At 40.0% G+C, this 21,009-nt stretch overlaps 1 protein-coding gene across 4 annotated transcripts; it reads right to left on the reverse strand.

Moving 5' to 3' along the window:
- Positions 1–11,923: 11,923 nt before the first annotated feature.
- Positions 11,924–20,073, reverse strand: LOC106562549 (butyrophilin subfamily 1 member A1). 4 transcript variants are annotated; one of them, XR_001319058.2, is made up of 11 exons: positions 20,009–20,069; positions 18,046–18,124; positions 15,851–16,213; positions 15,453–15,740; positions 14,856–14,978; positions 14,450–14,482; positions 14,288–14,320; positions 13,868–13,888; positions 13,404–13,419; positions 13,022–13,117; positions 11,924–12,856 (listed from the first exon to the last, which is right to left on the reverse strand). XR_001319058.2 is itself a non-coding variant. In XM_014127490.2 (11 exons), the coding sequence occupies exons 1-10, from the start codon at positions 20,030–20,032 to the stop codon at positions 13,111–13,113; spliced, it is 987 nt and encodes a 328-aa protein (XP_013982965.2). In that variant the 5' UTR covers positions 20,033–20,073; the 3' UTR covers positions 11,924–12,856; positions 13,091–13,110. The 4 variants fall into 4 exon arrangements, 1 of the variants encoding a protein (XP_013982965.2); XR_006757562.1 differs by having other exon boundaries at positions 13,091–13,117; positions 14,725–14,978; XR_001319059.2 differs by having other exon boundaries at positions 14,725–14,978.
- Between the last annotated feature and the right edge of the window lie 936 nt (positions 20,074–21,009).

Genomic DNA, 21,009 nt, shown 5'->3' on the forward strand with positions numbered 1-21,009 from the left:
TTCCTCGCAATAGCTCCTTCTTGTTAGCGTGTTCTGAAGGCTACTCAAAATGTACGAAGCGCGCCGGGCCTTGTCGTCACGAATGTGCAAAAAAAATGTATTTACGTTCGTTCAAACATGTCAAACGTTGTATAACATAAATCTTTAGGTCCTTTTTCAATCAGAACTTCAATAATATTCAAGGCGGACGATTGCATTGTCTTACAAAACGTTTTGGAACGAAAGAGTACGCACGGGCAAGGGCATCATAGTAGTAATGGCCCTCCCTCTATGACAAACTTTCCACGCCTCGTTCGGTCAGTTTTTACCGGAGAAGACTCAAACCACTTTGTAAAGACTGTTGACATCTAGTGGAAGCCTTAGGAAGTGCTAAATGAATCCTAACTCACGGTGTGTTTCATAGGCAAAGGCTTGAAAGTGATTCCACAAATCAGATTTCCACTTCCTGTTAGGATTTGTCTCAGGGTTTTGACTGCCATATGAGTTCTGTTATACTCACAGACACCATTCAAACAGTTTTAGAAACTTCAGAGTGTTTTCTATCCAAATCTACTAATTATATGCATATTCTCGTTTCTGGGTAAGATTAGTAACCAGTTTTAATCGGGTACGTTTTTTATCCGGCCGTGAAAATACTGCCCCCTATCCCAAACAGGCTAATTGAAGCTCTCTGTCCCGTATGCGGGATCAACTTCCAGCGTAAAATCATGTCGCCATATTCATAACCGAACAATAGAAAAATGTCATTATTTTTTTTTAAATATAGGACTATTTTATATCGTTTTATAGATACACCTCTCCTGAATCAAACCACGTTGTCCGATTTCAAAAAGGCTTTACAGCAAAAGCAAAACATTAGATAATGTTAGAGGAGTATATCGTCAAAGTATTCACATAGCCATTTTCCGACCAACCACATGCATCACAAATAACCAAAAAACAGCTAAATTCAGCACTAACATTTGACAATCTTCATCAGATGACACTCCTAGGACATCATGTTACACAATACATGCATTCTTTTGTTCGATAAAGTTCATATTTATACATAAAAACAGCATTTTACATCGGCGCGTGACGTTGAGAAACTATTTTCCCTCAAATGCATCCGGTGAAACAGCGCTACAATTTACTAAATTACTATTCGAAAACATTTTTAAAATGAAATATTGTCATTCTAAGAATTATAGATTAACATCTCGTGAAAGCACCCGCAATGCCAGATTTAAAAATAACTTTACTGGGTAATCACACTTTGCGATAAAAGGGGATGCGATACTCAGAAAAATAGGCTACCGTTACAGGTCAGCGCCATCTTGGAACAATCGAATATCAAATCTAGTCATGTATACTATTGTAAATAATCCCTTACCTTTGATTATCTTCATCAGAAGGCACTTCCAGGAACCCCAGGTCCACAACATATGTATTTTCGTTCGAAAAAGTTAATCATTTATGTCCCAATAGCTTCTTGTTGTTAGCGCGTTCTGAAGGCTGCTCCAAATGTACCGTCGTGCGCGGGACTTATCTCTCACCAAAATGTATAACATAAATCTTTAGGGCCTTTTTCAACCAGAGCTTCAATAATATTCCATGGGGACGGTTGCATTGTCTTTCAAAACGTTTCAAAAGGGGAGGGTAGCCAGGGGCGCCCGTGTCATAATGGTGATGGCCCTCCCCATGTGACCAAGATCAACAGCCTCTCTTTCAGTCAGTTTTCACAGTAGAAGACTCAAACCACTTTGTAAAGACTGGGGACATCTAGTGGAAGCAATAGGAAGTGCTCAATGAACCATAGCTCACGGTGTGATTTATAGGCAAAGTGCTGAAGTTGAGTCCGCAATTCAGAATTCCACATCCTGTTACGATCTGTCTCGGGGTTTTGACTGCCATATGAGTTCTGTTATACTCACAGACAACATTCAAACAGTTTTAGAAACTTTAGGGTGTTTTCTATCCACAACTGTTAATTATATGCATACCTAGCTTCTGAGTTTGAGTAGGAGGCCGTTTAAAATGGGCACGTATTTCTTTCAAAAATCGCTGTAGCGCCCCTATCCTAGGCGACCGTCAAGAGGATAATCTAATGTTTTGCTTTTGCTGTAAAGCCTTTTTGAAATCGGACAACGTGGTTCGATTCAGGAGAGGTGTATCTATAAAATGGTGTAAAATAGTCATATGTTCGAGAAATTGAAGTTATAGCATTTATGAGGTATTTGTATTTCGTGCGACGCGATTCCACTGGCTGTTGACTAGGGTGGGACGCAAACGTCCACACGTTGCCCAGACAGGTTAAGTAAGGGAAGACCCCCTCGAAATGGACAAAAATGTATGGGAACATATTGGCACTGTACAAAACATACACACGATGTACAATACCACTCATTTGGCTGCCGTTTCATCCAAATCATATTGCAAATGGCATATGGCAAATGCCAAGTGTCACACTGCAAAAATCCAATAGCTGGCAAGCGTGCTTGACCATAACTTTTTCATATTGCAAATGTAACACAAGTCAAGTCCCAAGAGTAAAATTTTGAAAAAGTGAACATTTTTTCGAAAACTTATCACCCCCTTAAAAAAGTGCTTTCTGCACCGTTTTTCGAAATTCTTTCGATTTCTTTGTCAATTGCACATGTATAAGAACTGTATGAACATACTTTTGACATATTTTATTGACATTATTATTATTATTATTTTTGCTTGTACATAAGGCATATGTTTTGTCCATTTGCAATATGATTTCATACGAAGTCAAAAGTTGAAGTCAAAGGTGACTTTTTTTCTTTTTTTGCCAAATGCCATAAGAAATGTCCAAATGAAATGTCCAATAATTTTTTTGTTAATTATACATGTATGAAAGTATTGAATGTGCCAAATCACAGCAAATATCCAATAGATTGCGAACGCGCTCCACCATGAATTTTCTTATTGCAAATGTAACACAAGTCAAGACCCAAGAGTAAAATATTGAAAAAATGAAATTATTTTCAAAAACTTATTAAAAAAGGGAAGAATTTTTCGAAATTCTTTTGATTTTTTTTGTCAATTACACATGTATAACCTGTTAGGGCTAGGGGGCAGTATTGACACGGCTGGATAAAAAACGTACCCGATTTAACCTCTCTGGGCTAGGCGGGACGAATTCGTCCCACCTACGTAACAGCCACTTGCAGCCTGTGGCGCGATTTTCAAAACCTTAAAAATCCTATTACTTCAATTTCTCAAACATATGACTATTTTACAGCTATTTAAAGACAAGACTCTCGTTAATCTAACCACACTGTCCGATTTCAAAAAGGCTTTACAACGAAAGCAAAACATTAGATTATGTCAGCAGAGTACCAAGCCAGAAATAATCAGACACCCATTTTTCAAGCCAGCATATAATGTCACCAAAACCCAGAAGACAGCTAAATGCAGCACTAACCTTTGATGATCTTCATCAGATGACAACCCTAGGACATTATGTTATACAATACATGCATGTTTTGTTCAATCAAGTTCATATTTATATCAAAAAACAGCTTTTTACATTAGCATGTGACGTTCAGAACTAGCATACCCCCCGCAAACCTCCGGTGAATTTACTAAATTACTCACGATAAACGTTCACAAAAAACATAACAATTATTTTAAGAATTATAGATACAGAACTCCTTTGTGCAATCGAGGTGTCCGATTTTAAAATAGCTTTTCGGTGAAAGCACATTTTGCAATATTCTCAGTAGATAGCCCAGCCATCACGGCTAGCCATTTAGACACCGACCAAGTTTAGCCCTGACCAAACTCCGATTTACTATTACAAAAGTTTGATTACCTTTGTTGTCTTCGTCAGAATGCACTCCCAGGACTGCTACTTCAATAACAAATGTTGGTTTGGTCCAAAATAATCCATCGTTATACCCGAATAGCGGCGTTTTGTTCATGCGTTCCAGACACTATCCGAAATGGTAAATCAGGGTCGCGAGCATGGCGCAATTCGTGACAAAAAATTCTTAATATTCCATTACCGTACTTCGAAGCATGTCAACCGCTGTTTAAAATCAATTTTTATGCCATTTTTCTCGGAAAAAAGCGATAATATTCCGACCGGGAATCTCCTTTTAGGTAAACAGAGGAAAGAAAACAAAGCATTCTGTCAACGCGGGCACGAGCGTGAGTCTCACAGTACTGTAACCAGCCACTACCCAAACGCGCTACTTTTTTTCAGACAGAGCCTGCAAAGCCACAATTCAGCTTTTTGCCGCCTTCTGAGAGCCCATGTGAGCCGTAGGAAGTGTCACGTAACAGCAGAGATCCTTTGTAATGGATAGAGATGGCAAAGAAGGCCAAGAAATGGTCAGACATGGTACTTCCTGTACAGAATCTTCTCAGGTTTTGACCTGCCATTTGAGTTCTGTTATACTCACAGACACCATTCAAACAGTTTTAGAAACTTTGGAGTGTTTTCTATCCAAAGCCAATAATTATATGCATATTCTAGTTACTGGGCAGGAGTAGTAACCAGATTAAATCGGGTACGTTTTTTATCCAGCCGTGTCAATACTGCCCCCTAGCCCTAACAGGTTAAATTCTATACTTACTAAAAATTTACTTAGAATGGACTGGATTAAGTTCCTATTAAGCATTGGTCAAGATACATGTGAGGGAGGATATTAACCGTAAAACTAACAAAAAGTAAGATTTGTATCGGGTATACCGTCCATATAATCTAATGTAGAGAAAGTTTAAGACGAAAGTTTCTATGTTAGTGTTGGCGGCACTGGGTCAAAAATCTAAGTAAAACCTAAAAGTAAAACCGGTTGCAGTAAGACCTAACAGTAAAACTGGTTGCAGTAAGACCTAACAGTAAAACTGGTTGCAGTAAGACCTAACAGTAAAACTGGTCGAAGTACAGTAGCCGGAAAACGTAATATAGAAGGCGAAATAAAGATAAGTAAGTTACCTTAGTATAGGACTAACAGGAGTAAGTGAGATAACAGTAGAGCACACACATAGATTGTGAGATTTAAGTATAATAACAGAATTATAGAAGCATACACATAGATTGTGAGAATTGGAGCTAATATTGAGACCTAAACGATACCTGGTCAATAATATATTAGGCGGAAAACATAATATGGAAGGCGAAATATAATAATAACATTTATAAGAACGTAGGTCAGGGACATAATTTGTATGAATATAGATCGCCTGTCAAAATACATTTTAGAGAGGATAATCGAGATCTACCGGAGGCACGCAAAATAGGTCTGATTATTCCAAACAGGAGGAAGGAGGTTACACCCATAGAAAGTGAGAATACATATTACAAAATGAACGTAGTAATTGAGTAAGTACACACATATTGTGACAATAGGAATAACAGTAATTGAATAAACATGGGTGGTAAATCCTCAAAGGAGAGGAAAGAAGAGCCAGAACCAAGAGAGTCTAACCTTAAAAAGCGACTGGCACTGTATAATAAGCCAGGGCTGAGGGAGGTTCAATCAGATTGGGAGGAGGATCAGTGTCCTCTCATAGAGCTTCCTAATCCTAGGGCAGGCGAAGCTGATCAATCGGATACCTTACAAGTGTATCGACCCTTGACTCAGAGAGATGTAGCAAGAGCAGTTGAGGGAATAGCACATCCAAAAACAGGAATAGAAGGGTTTAGGAGAGATATGGTGGGACTGACCGAGAGTTTTAAACTAAATACAGGAGAATTGGAAAGGGCTGTCCGACAGATAGTGGGGAAAGACTGGGCAGCAGTGAAGGGAGCCTGGGTTCCAGGGCAAGGAGGAGAACCGGTTTTACCATGGGCAGGAGATGGGGATTATGCAGACAAATTGACACAGCTCTGTAATAATCTTAGGGACTATTACCATAGACATGCAGACTTTTCAAAAATACATGAGTGTAAACAAGGGGATGGGGAAACTGTTTGCCAGTATTTAGAGAGACTGAGAGACGTGTTCAATGCTAACAGTGGACTGGTAGAGCCTAGACAGGGAGACGACGGACCTTACCACCAACAGTTAAAAATAGCCTTCTTGAGTGGTATGAAGCCTGAAATTTGCCAAATCATAAAAGAGACTCTGATAGGGTGGGGAACAGCCACATTGGCCGAAGTAAAGAGGTATGCTATACACCATGAGCATAATGGCAAGGAAAAGAAAAGTAAGAAAGAACAGACAGGAGCAGAACATTTGATCGCCACTCTTGGGGAAATTGCAGGAAAAAGCAGGAAAGATTTTTAAAAGAAAGGGGGAAACAGGGAGAGTAGAAAGTGGATAGAACCTGAGGACAGAAAGTGCTACAACTGCAATATAACCGGCCACATGGCAGAGGATTGTAAGGCCCCACCAAGGAACCATAGACAGAGACCGTTTAGGGATAGACAGAGAGGAGAACAGGATTTAGCAAACTTATTGAGAAAAGTGGATAGAGACAGTCACTGTAGACAGAAGGGGAAAAACAGGGAGACGCGCTGACAAAGACGGAGAGAAGTGGTGTTTTAATTGAGATAGAACAGGATATTTCGCCAGAAACTGTAAAACAGCCTGTAAACGTTGTGACCGAGTAGGACACAACCACCGGAATTGCAGCTCTAAGCAATAGCGTTGTGGTTCAGTGGTAGAATTCTTGCCTGCTGTGCGGGGGGCCAGGGTTCAGTTCCCAGCCCATGCACAAAGATCCTCCCCTGCACTGCTGAAACCTTGAGGGTTGGGGAGTAGCAGGAAGAAAGGAGGGGGGCCAGCAGGAGTAGATAGGAAGAGAATTTGGTTCACTTAGCTTTAGGATATTAATTCATGGAGAGACTATAGGCATGTATTTTAGTTTTGATTTTAAGTTTATGTTTGGTAAATTCGCTAGGAGGAGATTAGTATAATTTTTGTTGAAAGTAATTGTTACCCTAACTAAAAGGGCAATGAAAGCTTAGTTGGTTTCAGGTGTTAGACACTGAACCATTGCCCAGACACTATTCTGCACAGTAGGCCGAAATAGTAGCATTGACTAGAACCGGTGAAATAAGAAAGGAGAGAAAGTTACTATTTACACAGACAAGCACATAGACATTTAAACCATACAAAACAGCACAGATAAATCTTAAAGAAGGTAAAACACTTGACAGAGGATTGTTAAGCCTGTGGCGCGATTTTCAAAACCTTAAAAATCCTATTACTTCAATTTCTCAAACATATGACTATTTTACAGCTATTTAAAGACAAGACTCTCGTTAATCTAACCACACTGTCCGATTTCAAAAAGGCTTTACAACGAAAGCAAAACATTAGATTATGTCAGCAGAGTACCAAGCCAGAAATAATCAGACACCCATTTTTCAAGCCAGCATATAATGTCACCAAAACCCAGAAGACAGCTAAATGCAGCACTCACCTTTGATGATCTTCATCAGATGACAACCCTAGGACATTATGTTATACAATACATGCATGTTTTGTTCAATCAAGTTCATATTTATATCAAAAACCAGCTTTTTACATTAGCATGTGACGTTCAGAACTAGCATACCCCCCGCAAACTTCCGGGGAATTCGCTAACATTTTACTAAATTACTCACGATAAACGTTCACAAAAAGCATAACAATTATTTTAAGAATTATAGATACAGACCTCCTCTATGCACTCGATATGTCCGATTTTAAAATAGCTTTTTGGTGAAAGCACATTTTGCAATATTCTAAGTACATAGCCCAGGCATCACGGGCTCGCTATTTAGACACCCGGCAAGTTTAGCACTCACCATAATCATATTTACTATTATAAAAGTTTGATTACCTTTTGTTGTCTTCGTCAGAATGCACTCCCAGGACTGCTACTTCAATAACAAATGTTGGTTTGGTCCAAAATAATCCATCGTTATATCCGAATAGCTGCGTTTTGTTCGTGCGTTCCAGACACTATCCGAAATGGTAAAGAAGTGTCGCGCGCATGGCGCAATTCGTGACAATAAAATTCTAAATATTCCATTACCGTACTTCGAAGCATGTCAACCGCTGTTTAAAATCAATTTTTACGGCATTTTTCTCGTAGAAAAGCGATAATATTCCGACAGGGAATCTCCTTTTCGGCAAACAGAGGAAAAAATCACAAAGGCGGGGGCGGTCGGGTCACGCGCATAAGCCCAGAGTCCCTTGATCGGCCACTTGAGAAAGGCGATAATGTGTTTCAGCCTGGGGCTGGAATGACGACATTCTGTTTTTTCCCGGGCTCTGAGAGCCTATGGAAGACGTGGGAAGTGTCACGTTAGAGCAGAGACCCTTAGTAAAAGATAGAGATGGAAAAGAAGTTCAAGAAATGGTCAGACAGGCCACTTCCTGTAAAGGAATCTCTCAGGTTTTGACCTGCCATTTCAGTTCTGTTATACTCACAGACACCATTCAAACAGTTTTAGAAACTTTAGGGTGTTTTCTATCCATACGTAATAAGTATATGCATATTCTAGTTACTGGGTAGGAGTGGTAACCAGATTAAAGCGGGTATGTTTTTTATCCAGCCGTGTCAATACTGCCCCCTAGCCCTAACAGGTTAACAAGAATAGATAAGTATAGCAAATGGGTAGAAGCGTTCCCAACTTACTTGGTGGACATGATTATGGTAGCCAAAATATTAAGTCAAGATATTATCCCTAGAGTTGGTTTACTAGGAGCCATCTCTTTAAATGATGGATGACAGTTTAGCTAATCAGGTAGAGCCTATAGAATGCCAGAGTTAGAGATACCAGAACAGGTAGACATAGAAGTTGAAGAAATACTAGCAGAGCACATGAGAAGACTGTTTGTTAACCAAACCCGTATGTCCAAGATTTTGTGTCCAACAGGTGAATTACAGGAGAAGGTGATTCACTCAATCCAACCAGGAGACTGGGTGTGGATCCATTCCCTGAGGAGAAAGGACTGGAAGCAGCCCCGGTGGGACGGACCATACCAGGTGCTACTGGTGACAGCCTTTGCAGTACGAATAGCAGAAAGAGCGACCTGGGTCCATATTACACACTGTGGGAGGGTGTGTAATATGGACCCACGACGCGTTTCGTGACAAAAAAATTCTAAATATTCCATTACTGTACTTCGAAGCATGTCAACCGCTGTTTAAAATCAATTTTTATGCGATTTTTCTCGTAAAAAAGCGATAATATTCCGACCGGGAAACCCTGTTTTCGTTCAAAGACAAAAAAAGAAAAACATGGAGTCGTCTCGTGCACGCGCCCCCAGTCTCATTGTTCTCTGATCGACCACTATCCAAATGCGCTACTGTTTTTCAGCAATGGGCTGCAAAGTCATCATTCAACGTTCTGCCGCCTTCTGAGACCCTATGGGAGCCGTAGGAAGTGTCACGTTACAGCAGAGATCCTCAGTTTTCAATAAAGAGAGTGTAGAAGGCCAAGAAATGGTCAGAGAGGGCACTTCCTGTAAGGAATCTTCTCAGGTTTTTGCCTGCCATATGAGTTCTGTTATACTCACAGACACCATTCAAACAGTTTTAGAAACGTTAGGGTGTTTTCTATCCAAATCAAACAATTATATGCATATTCTAGTTTCTGGGCAGTAGTAATAACCAGATTAAATCGGGTACGTTTTTTATCCGGCCGTGCAAATACTGCCCCCTACCCTAGAGAGGTTAAGCACCGCACTGTGTCACTCCATCCTTGCTGTGTGTGTGTGTGTGTGTGTGTGTGTGTGTGTGTGTGTGTGTGTGTGTGTGTGTGTGTGTGTGTGTGTGTGTGTGTGTGTGTGTGTGTTTGAGAGAGAGCTTTTCTTTGACATCTGATGGGATAAATGACTGATTTACAGTTTATGAGGGTTGCCTAGTCACACATATGAAGTTGTGGAAAGATCTGACATTTTTAACCCTTCGAAACAACCCCTATGACACCATTTTAAGGCACTTCTGGTTGACACAGGAAGCTGAAAGTGAACACATATCCTCCTTAGCTTAGACTCTTATAGAATATTGAGTTTTAAAATCACAGAAATCTCGCAGAGCTCCGAAACCTGCCTTAACGGATTCATTTGAACATGCTGCAACTGGATCTGTAACTTTTTTGGGGGAAAAAAATCATTTTTTTGAACATCACCAATTGTACATTGTACAATTTCTCTTAAATGACGATAAATAAATGTCTGGTTCTTTTTTCCTGACACCGTAGGCTCATGTACTTTGACGTGAAGCGGTCAAATTAGCGCTCTATTTTCATTTTTGACCTTTAATCCCAGAAAAATGGCCTTAACTCAAAAAGCGTTGAGGCCTCGACTCGGTCTTGTTCGGGGCCAACTGCCCATTATGCCAAACCTATGCTCGTCAAGTTTCGTATTCGAAGTCTTTTCCGTTTAGGAGAAAAGGCCACGTCGTGATTGGTGATGTTTTGTACATTTGCAATATGATCCATTCGCCCTCTGCTGGTATTTTCCGGGACAGGTGAAAAATGACAAAAATTTGAACATTTTATTAAACGGAAACCGAATGTCCGAGAGACTTCGTTCGATGACTTCCCGGAAGATCCGGCCCCGGTGCATGGCCCGCCGCCATCCACGATTTTTACAAACGTTCGCAGACGTCTAGTAAGGGACTGTACATTTGCAATATGGACTTTCTCATCAATCATACAGTAAATGCCGAAATGTGAGCTTCATGTATGTAATGTCACGATTCCAAAGCTATACACTATTACAGATATCAAGTTAATTATCTCACATCTAGGAAAAGATTTGTAATGTTGTACTTCTTGTTGACAAAATTCATGCTCATTTTGGGTTTTAGAGCTAGCACCCAATTCACTCCCATTCACTCCTTGAAGGAGAGCTCTCCTTATCCCAGAATCGCCCAGAATGCACAGCATGGCACGTTGACGTACATGGGCAACATACATGGGCGACATACACAATGTGATTCCAATGGAATTTCCCATCTCCTCAAAAGTATCTCTGCCTTTGACTCAACTCTGTGAGGCACATCGATCTGCAGGTTGAACATGGTGACATTGTAGACTCCTAAATTGATAGTGCAATTTGTTTAGGCGATTTTACAGCTAACTAGCTACTTCACATGCTCACATTGTCTTTGATATTATTGTGTGTAGCTACATTTGCTAGCTAGCTAGCCAGCCCATAGAGAGAGCATTGCATTGTGGATTTTGTAGTCAACTCGAGCTGCAACAGACACAACGTTTTTCACATGTTGCTACCAACCTTATTATAATGCCAAAATTAACATTTGTTCACAAAAAATATTGTTCTCTAATTTAACACTGTAATTTATAGGAATTAGTGGTTTGGGGTGGATTTTTCCTTTAAGTAGACCATAAAATAAATTTTAAATGGTAAATGGCCTGAGTGAACTATCTTCATTTACTGTATCTTTGGTCATGGTAGATAGGACGTTGAGTTGTAGAGGGGAAAGCACATCATGTGTTGGGAAAAACATATTCCTTATAGCTATTCATTCAATACTGTCTACAGAGCCTATGGGGTAAGGGCCAGGACATCCGATGAGCATTGACACGAATGCAGACGAACTGACACTCAGTATCTTACCACACATTAGACACAGTCTATAAATACACACACACACACACACACACACATGCAGGCACAAACGGACAAACACAGACACACACACTAGCCCTCCCAGACCCACTCCCTGGGACTGTGACCAGAGTTGATTGATCTGTCATTAATTGATTATGATGTTGTCTCTTCCTGATTTAACTCCAGCCTGAATGAGTAATTTATGTTACGTGACCTGAGTGAGGAAATATCTGATAGGCCCCCTGAGAAAGACCAACACATGTCACTGCCAATCAGGAGCAGCCTTTTTGAGTAGTTAATTACTCTACCTCACCAACAACAGCCAATACTTCCGAATGATTTGATTCAGGGGGTTTTACGGTTGACAAAGTCATTTATATACTGACATGTTTGATTTAGATTTTATTTCAAGTTTGAATGAAGCCGATTAAGTTCAAATAGGTTTAATATGACCAGACAGATGTTCAGAATATGTGAATACATTAGGCTTACATACTGTATAATAAGGCTATATGGAGACAACATGGAAACCATAGGATGACATTCAGTAGAAATTATACAATTCCCTCTCTTTTGGTATGCTATAATGAATTCAAACTGTGAGTAACACACTCATGCACTTGCAGACAAACACGCATGTACGCAAACTCACATATGCTTGCACACGCACACATATACGCACACACACACTTATCCACACCCACACACAAGTTTGGTAGTCTGACATGCACACACACAAATGTTAACAGTATTTCAATGTTTGATATGAAAGTCAGTCAGTCAGTGATCTACAGGAGTGATGATCAGTGGGGCTGAGTTTTTACCTCCGTCAATAAGACAGGGGCCAAAATATGGATAAAGTTTCTTATGGAAGGTGTAGCCAGTGAAAGAGTAGATATGAGACTTGGCCTATGAGACATTATAGAAGGAGACCTGACACTCCTCATAATCAACAAACACCCCCACCTTCTGGGGCTTCTCTCTCGGGGAGAGGGTGACAGAGGGGCCAGAGAGAGCCTTGTACTCTCCATTTCTCAGCCACAGTGTCCTGTATCCATTCTCTGGGCTCACTATAATCTTCCCTTTCCTGTTGATGGACTCTCTGACCACTCCTATAGTCCAACTTGTCTTCCCCTTCACCTGAACCTCATAGTAGAATCGCCCTGAGGAGAAACCCTCCTTTCCCAGGACACTGACACAAGTATCAAACCTCTCTGGGTTATCAGGGAGATGCTGCCATACATCTCCAAATATAACTTGTTTCCTGTCTTCAGACAGGATGAGTTTAGGATGTGCTGTATCAGGATCTAGAGTCACATCCACTGTTGAGAGAAACATACAATTTATTATAATTATTTTGAAAAACAAACTTTACTTCAGGTTTTGCTGCACAGTACATTACTGTGGACATATGTAGCCTATAGGTTGTTGTTGATAACAACATACAGTATATTGCAGATGTGAATGTGTGGTATTTCAAGTAATACCAGTATGTGAAGATATTAGTGTCCATGTAAAACTCTAGGTGGATGGACTGGAGAGTATTCCACACTGACCTAAATGTCTTCTGATGGTTTCAAGTTCTATAGTACAGAGAAAGAGTTTGTCAGATTTGGGGGATACCTGGGAGATACCAGAAACTATGGTAATATAATGTTACAGTAGAGAATACTGTATACTATACAAATCTCCATCTCTAAACTTTATTGATAAAGTGAGATTGATTTTTTTAATGCAAGTTCAGAACCAAACACATATGCTAAGTGACAAGGTGTAAAAAATAATCACTCTTCCATAATACAGTATACCTGCAAACAACAGTATGAAGTGATCTAATCTATTTGAAATAATTCAGTGTCATTAATTTACCTGGACTTGACAAAATCTGTGGGTAAATTAAACAAGTAAAACATATTATAATTCCTGTTAATTAAAGTGTGAAGATTTTCGAATAAAAAAAGGAAACAAAATAGCATTCTTTGTGTGAACACAAAATATTTCCAATACAGTAATATTTTACCTAATAATTATTACTAATCTTTGTGCTATTTGCATATTTGCGCAATGGAAATGGAAATTGCGCAGGCTCTCCAACCCTGTTCCTGAAGAACTAATGTCCTGTAGGTTTTCACTCCAACCCTAGTGAGACTGATTTTAATAATTCGCTTCTTGATAAGTTGATTTAGGTTTGTTACAATTAAGGTGTGATCAAAAACCTACAGGAGGGTAGCTCTGCAGGATCAGGGTTGGAGAACCCTTCCTTAGAATTACATGTATGAATTGTATATTGACCATAAGTGTCTAGTAATGCAACATGTATAGCTCCTACTTACCCAGCTGATCAGCAAGTATCTCTGCAGACAAACAGATGAATTAAAGTCAATTAAAACATTCTTAATGGTGAACAATTAATTAAATTAATTGTGTGGCAGGGGGATGGGGGACAGTGGAAATAATGTGTTAAAAAGCATTAATGTGAAATATGTAATGATTTTAAATCCATGAAACTAGCTGTTGTACTGCTATTCATTTCTGTAACATATTCATGTGTTGGGAATTGTTTGTCTCCAATTATTGTTTGGGATCCCAATAAAAAATTGCGCTGATCCATAGGACAGTTGGACACGACTTACTCAGCTTAAAAGTGTTGACATATTGAACTTGCTTTGTAGACATCTTACATCCATGCAGGAGAAAATTATGAAAAGTAAACTTTTACACATTGATGCATAGGACTGTTAGACACTACTTACTCAACTGAAGACTGTGTTCATTTTTAACTTGCTCTGGACACATTAAAAAGAGAGACATTAGAGAGAACATACTTAATGAACACAAGAACCTTCATGTTTTCTCTAATGAAGTTCAGTTTCTGGAGGACAAAACTGCATGTTTGACAGTAAGACACTACTTACCTAGCTCTTGAATGTGTTTAACTTTGGATACATCTACAGACATGGAAATAGATAACAGTTAGAGGAAAGGTCCACAAAATGACCTACTCAAGATCTTTTTGGAAAAAGTTATTTCCATGAAGGAAGAAGTTACACTTATGTGCTTCAGGTAAACAATGCACTGAGATTTAAATAAACCTTATATTAAAAAACCGAGTCTTTTTGTGGAGAAAATACAAGAACAACCCTGGTGCAATAAGTGCCTTGCTCAAGAGCAGATCTGCAAAGATTTTCACCTTGTCGGCTCGGGGATACGAACTGGCAACCTTTCGGTTCTAGTACCCAAGTCCTTGTGTATGTCACTCTGTAAACTGCACTGAATGTAAATACATTCAGTCAAAAAAAGATTAAATCAGTTTTCTATTACCATAGTCATTGCGCAAACCATTCCACTGCCAAATAGGGAAAGCTAATATGGCAACAATGCCCACAAAGACACTCAGTGTGAAGGCTATTCTCCATGCCTCTTCATGAACAAGGATCAGCTCACCTACAAGACACAAATCAATTGAGATTAGTGCCATGCTAACCACCGCTACCAAATAATATTAAAGGGACATTTCACTCATAAATGACATTTTTGTCAGATGTTTAAAGACCTCAATTGCAGACTAATGTCAAAATGAAACCATGTCACATGACATCAGTGTATAGATCCAGCAATATGCCTCAATGCCAAATGAATGGAAAACATGAGCACCATCTAATATCCTGGTTTTCCTGGTTTAATGTTGTGCTGCTCTTTTCCATTCATTTGAGGTGGAGGCATATAGCTGGATCTTCAAAATCATTGTGGTTTCATTTTTACGTTAGAATACTTCATAGTTCTTAAAATGTTGACAAACTTGTATCCAACTGTCCTATTTATGTTTAATTAATACTCAGCCTTTGTAATACAACAGCATATAAAACATTAAAAGTGTTTCATATCAGCTAAACAATAATATGATGTTGTGTTACTCACTAGAGATGTGAAACTCTGTCTCCATGATGATCTGCTCACTGAGCTGTCTCTGTCTCAGTCTGCAGGTAAAGCAGTTGATGACAGTCTCCTTTACGATGGGCTTTAGTTTGACTATGTAGAATCCCTCATAGTCCCTGTCTGTCTCTGAAGGTCCAGCAGACAGAGTGACCCCTTCACTGTCCAACCACTCCAACTCAGGCTCAGGGAACCAGCCTTTAGATACACACAGCAGACCCATCCCTCCTTCTTTCTGTCCCTCAATGGAAACCTCTGGCTTGGATCCTATAGCTACAGACACAAAGGGAGACTGGAGATGAAGTATTGCTGAGATTGGGAACAGAATCTAGAACTTGAAGGAACAGAGGTGGGTTGTTGTATTTATGGGTAAATAAATTCACCTGTTATGTAGACTTGAATGGTGGCATCATCATAATAGATCTTAGACTGAACACGACATTTGTAATGTCCATCATCAGTGCCTTGTACCCTGGTCAGTTTCAAAGAGGTGTTGCCCTTCTTCAGTTCCTCTTTAAACAATGATGTCCTTCCCTCATAGGAGCTGATCTGATCATGGTATTTGTCTCTGCCATCTTGGTAGAGATGGACTCGAATGTTTGACTGAGGGTCTGGGAGGTTGACTCTGAACCAGTCAACTCTCATGTCCTCAGCGCTGATGTTGGGTTTGATATAACAGGGCAGAATGATGTCATCACCAGCCACAGCAACAATGGCACGAGTCGGACCAAGAACCTCAAACCTTTCTGGAGAGAGAATCAACCACTCAGATAGTACAAGCCTCACTAAAGACACATGTTGGTGCAAGTCATACTCATGTACTCATGTACTCATGTGCCACAACAACTATCATGTACAGTTGAAGTGGGAAGTTTACATTAAAACTCGTTTTTCAACCACTCCACACATTTCTTGTTAACAAACTATAGTTTTGGCAAGTCGGTTAGGACATCTACTTTGTTCATGACACAAGTAATTTTTCCAACAATTATTTACAAACAGATTATTTCACTTATAATTCACTGTATCACAATTCCAGTGGGTCAGAAGTTTACGCTGTGTTGACTGTGCCTTTAAACAGCTTGGAAAACTCCAGAAAAGGATGTCATGGCCTTAGAAGCTTCTGATAGGCTAATTGACATAATTTGAGTCAATTGGAGGTGTACCTGTGGATGTATTTCAAGGCCTACCTTCAAACTTTTCTTGACATTATGGGAAAATCAAAAGAAATTAGCCAAGACCTCAGAAAAAGAATTGTAGACCTCCACAAGTCTGGTTCATCTTGGGAGCAATTTCCAAACGCCTGAAGGTACCACGTTCATCTGTACAAACAATAGTATGCAAGTATAAACACCATGGGACCACGCAGCTGTCATACCGCTCAGGAAGGAGACGCGTTCTGTCTCCTAGAGATGAGCGTACTTTGGTGCGAAAAGTGCAAATCAATCCCAGAACAACAGCAAAGGACCTTGTGAAGATGCTGGAGGAAACAGGTACAAAAGTATCTATATCCACAGTAAAATGAGTCCTATATTGACATAACCTGAAAGACCGCTCAGCAAGGAAGAAGCCATTGCTCCAAAACCGCCATAAAAAAAGCCAGACTATGGTTTGCAACTGCACATGGGGACAAAGATCGTACTTTTTGGAGAAAAGTCTGACTCTGGTCTGATGAAACAAAAATAGAACTGTTAGGCCATAATGACCATCATTATGTTTGGAGGAAAAAGGGGGACGCTTGCAAGCCGAAGAACACCATCCCAACCGTGAAGCACAGGGGTGGCAGCATCATGTTGTGGGGGTGCTTTGCTGCAGGAGGGACTGGTGCACTTCACAAAATAGATGGCATCATGAGGTAGGAAAAATATGTGGATATATTGAAGCAACATCTTAAGACATCAGTCAGGAAGTTAAAGTTTGGTCGCAAATGGGTCTTCCAAATGGACAATGACCCCAAGCATACTTCCAAAGTTGTGGCAAAATAACTTAAAGACAACAAGGTCAAAGTATTGGAGTGGCCATCACAAAGCCCTAATCTCAATCCTATAGAGAAGTTGTGGGCAGAACTAAAAAGACGTGTGTGAGCTAGGATGCCTACAAACCTGACTCAGTTACACCAGCTCTGTCAGGAGGAATGGGTCAAAATTCACCCAACTTATTGTGGGAAGCTTGTGGAAGGCTACCTGAAACGTTTGACCCAAGTTAAACAATTTAAAGGCAATGCTACCAAATACTAATTGAGTGTATGTAAACTTCTGACCCACTGGGAATGTGATGAAAGAAATCAAAGCTGAAATAAATCATTCTCTCTACTATTATTCTGACATTTCACATTCTTAAAATAAAGTGGTGTTCCTAACTGACCTAAGACAGGGAATTTTTACTAGGATTAAATGTCAGGAATTGTGAAAAACTGAGTTTAAATGTATTTGGCTGAGGTGTATGTAAACTTCCAACTTCAACTGTACATCCTCATATACACGTGATGGTCAGGAGTATATCACACACACACACACACACACACTCACACTCACACACAAAACCACAACCACAACGAGAGAATGTGAGGGTACTGTACCAGAGTCTGCTCTGTGCAGGAGAAGCAGGAGAGTCACACACCAACAACCTGTCCCAGTAATCATGATGACCTCTTTACCCTGAGATCAAAGACAGACAGGCTGTCATGTCAAACTTTATCACAATATAGTTTAAAGTATGTCATCGTGTGGCACAGACTGGGCTGGGGTGAGAGAGTAACATTTGAAAGTTCAGGTTGGATTGGGATAATGTATCCATGCAAACATAAAGGGAGAAAGGAACAAAGATCAACTGAAACTCTACTCTGCCTGATGCTCAAGTTTACAGTCAGTTCTCAAGTTTCACTTTGCATGCAGAACAACTGAGAAGGACCTAGTTTCAAGATTGACTTTGGGGAAATGCAGGAAGAATGAGGAATAAAATAACGTGGTTCCACTGCAAGGCAGGAAGGGGTTGTAAACTGTAGTCACAGATGAAAGGGGAAACTCAAATAGGTCCTATTGGGTAAAAATCTGAAGCATCTGGTGCGGACTTCCACTAACCATCAAATATGGTGAAGAGAGGATGTCAAGTGGAACGCAAAAAGGTCTTAAATTTGGCAACTAGGATCTCGCTAGCTTGTACTTGGCTCTACCCACCAACTTGCCTTTTCTGCCCACTGTGCTTTATTGACTCCCAATATAAACAACGCTGCTTTTCTATCTTGGGTTGGTTATCATAATCTTTGCTTTTGTCTCCAAAAGTGAAAGTGAAACTACTCTGATCTATCACACCAACTTCAAGTTGACACTAGAGGTCAGTATTTTTGTAAGAATGTGGTACTGACTATTATCAAGTGGTGGCTACTGGTACTTACATCTATAGAAAATTACTAATTATATTTCTATGCATATCTTGCTGAGACCCAGAAAAAATGTTTTGTAATAAAAAAAAATGTACATAACATAACATGTTTTACATTAGTGCTTTTGTAAAGTAGAAAAAAACATCTTACCAAGAAATGTATTTGAACAAATATTTTTACTGTATGTTTTATTGTAAGTGCAAAATTGTCCTTTGTAGTGGTCATTAGGACAGAAATATGAAACAAATAACATTACAGGTAGAGTATATGAAAAACACAGTTGCGGCATCAGGGTGTCCACTACAGAGGACATTTCTTGATAAGCTCTTATTTAGCTCTTACTTAATGTGAAAATATTACACAGTCCTGACAACTCACTTAACTATTCCTGAGATATTCACTTACTAGAAACAATTTGAATATCAAAATCACAAAAATGATCATTAATAACTACAAACACTTTTCAAATATCCATAAATGTGCTTATTTTGATGGCAGACATTTTTTTAAGAACCAGGAAGATAAAGTTGTCACGGTCACACCTCCACACTTAATACAGCGGTTTGAATGGCCTCAGAGATACTGACCAAAAACTGATGTCTACTAGAGAGAACCAAAATGGATTGCTGGGTCTCAGGGGCTTATATGAAAGACCTCAACAGTTGCAACTTCCTGGTGGAGAACAGTGCTCTACATCATGGTGCTATGTGATATGGTCAAAAGCAGTGCACTATATTATGAGGTGTAGTAGGGTATAGTTTGAGATGAACCCTCAGAGTTCCACCATACCAGTCTCAGAGCAGTGCAGTTTACAGTATGTGTATGTGTTGACCATGGTAGTGATCTGAGGCTACGTCCCTAATGGCACCTTATTCCCTAACCTATATATTCTACTACTTTTGATAAGGGCCCATAGGGATCTGTGTAGTAAACTGTATAGGGAATAGGGTGCCATTTGGGACACAACCTGACTGCTGAGACAGACAAGTAAAAGGAACAGGAAACATATTGTATTAAGTATGTAAAACATGATCACAATACATATAACGAACTACATATAAAGTATTACATGTACTGTGGCACCCCAGAGCAACATTTGAAACATTTATCTCTATAACCCCATAATCATAATACATACATTACATATCATAATACTTACAATTAGATGCTCGCAGATCACCATGAGAAAGGTTTGATGGTTTCAATATCGTCAGGAAACAGGAAGGAAGTTGTGCACCTACTGCAAGGCAGGGCTATGATGAACCACCATGCTACGTTAGTAGGCAGCATGGTTAAGTGAGAATAGAACATTTTGTGGTAGGACTACCAGTATGTGAAACTTCTCAACATTGAGTATGCTTTAAAATGACAGAATGTTATGCTCATTTAGTTTTCTTTTACGTACAGTAGTATGATAAAAAATGTTTTACCTTTATTTAACCAGGCAAGTCAGTTAAAAACAAATTCTTATTTACAATGACAGCCTACCCCGGCCAAACCTGGACGATGCTGGGTCAATGTTGCCTTATGGGACTACCAATCACGGCAGATGTGATACAGCCTGGATTCAAACCAGGGACTGGTGCCTCTTGCACTGAGATGCAGTGCCTTAGACCGCTGCGCCACTCAGGAGCCCTCAGCACACATACAGCATGCAGACTTTCACTGAGTGACTCATGCTTCATACCTCATCCATACTGAATGTCCCATAATGACAGTGTCAACCCCATACTATGTGGACTGCTGACTTGGACAACAGGAGAACCAGGGCCTTCTGACACTGACATAAAGCACACTAGAGGGCAGTAGACACACACTGATCACAGGGACATGGTAGCTAAGCTTTGATACATATGGTGCTGTAGAGAGGAAGAGCATTATCATGTTGGGAACCAGTCCTCTTCTACCATCTCTTCTCATCTACCATCTGCCTCCTGCTCCTCATCTGCCTCTTGCTCCTCATCTACCTCCTGCTCCTCATCTGCCTTTTGCTCCTCATCTACCTCCTGCTCCTCATCTACCTCCTGCTCCTCATCTACCTCCTGCTCCTCATCTGCCTTTTGCTCCTCATCTACCTCTTGCTCCTCATCTACCTCCTGCTCCTCATCTGCCTCCTGCTCCTCATCTACCTCCTGCTCCTCATCTACCTCCTGCTCCTCA

The sequence above is a fragment of the Salmo salar genome, chromosome ssa11 (assembly GCF_905237065.1).
Source record: "Salmo salar chromosome ssa11, Ssal_v3.1, whole genome shotgun sequence".
In the NCBI taxonomy this organism is placed as follows: Eukaryota; Metazoa; Chordata; class Actinopteri; order Salmoniformes; family Salmonidae; genus Salmo; species Salmo salar.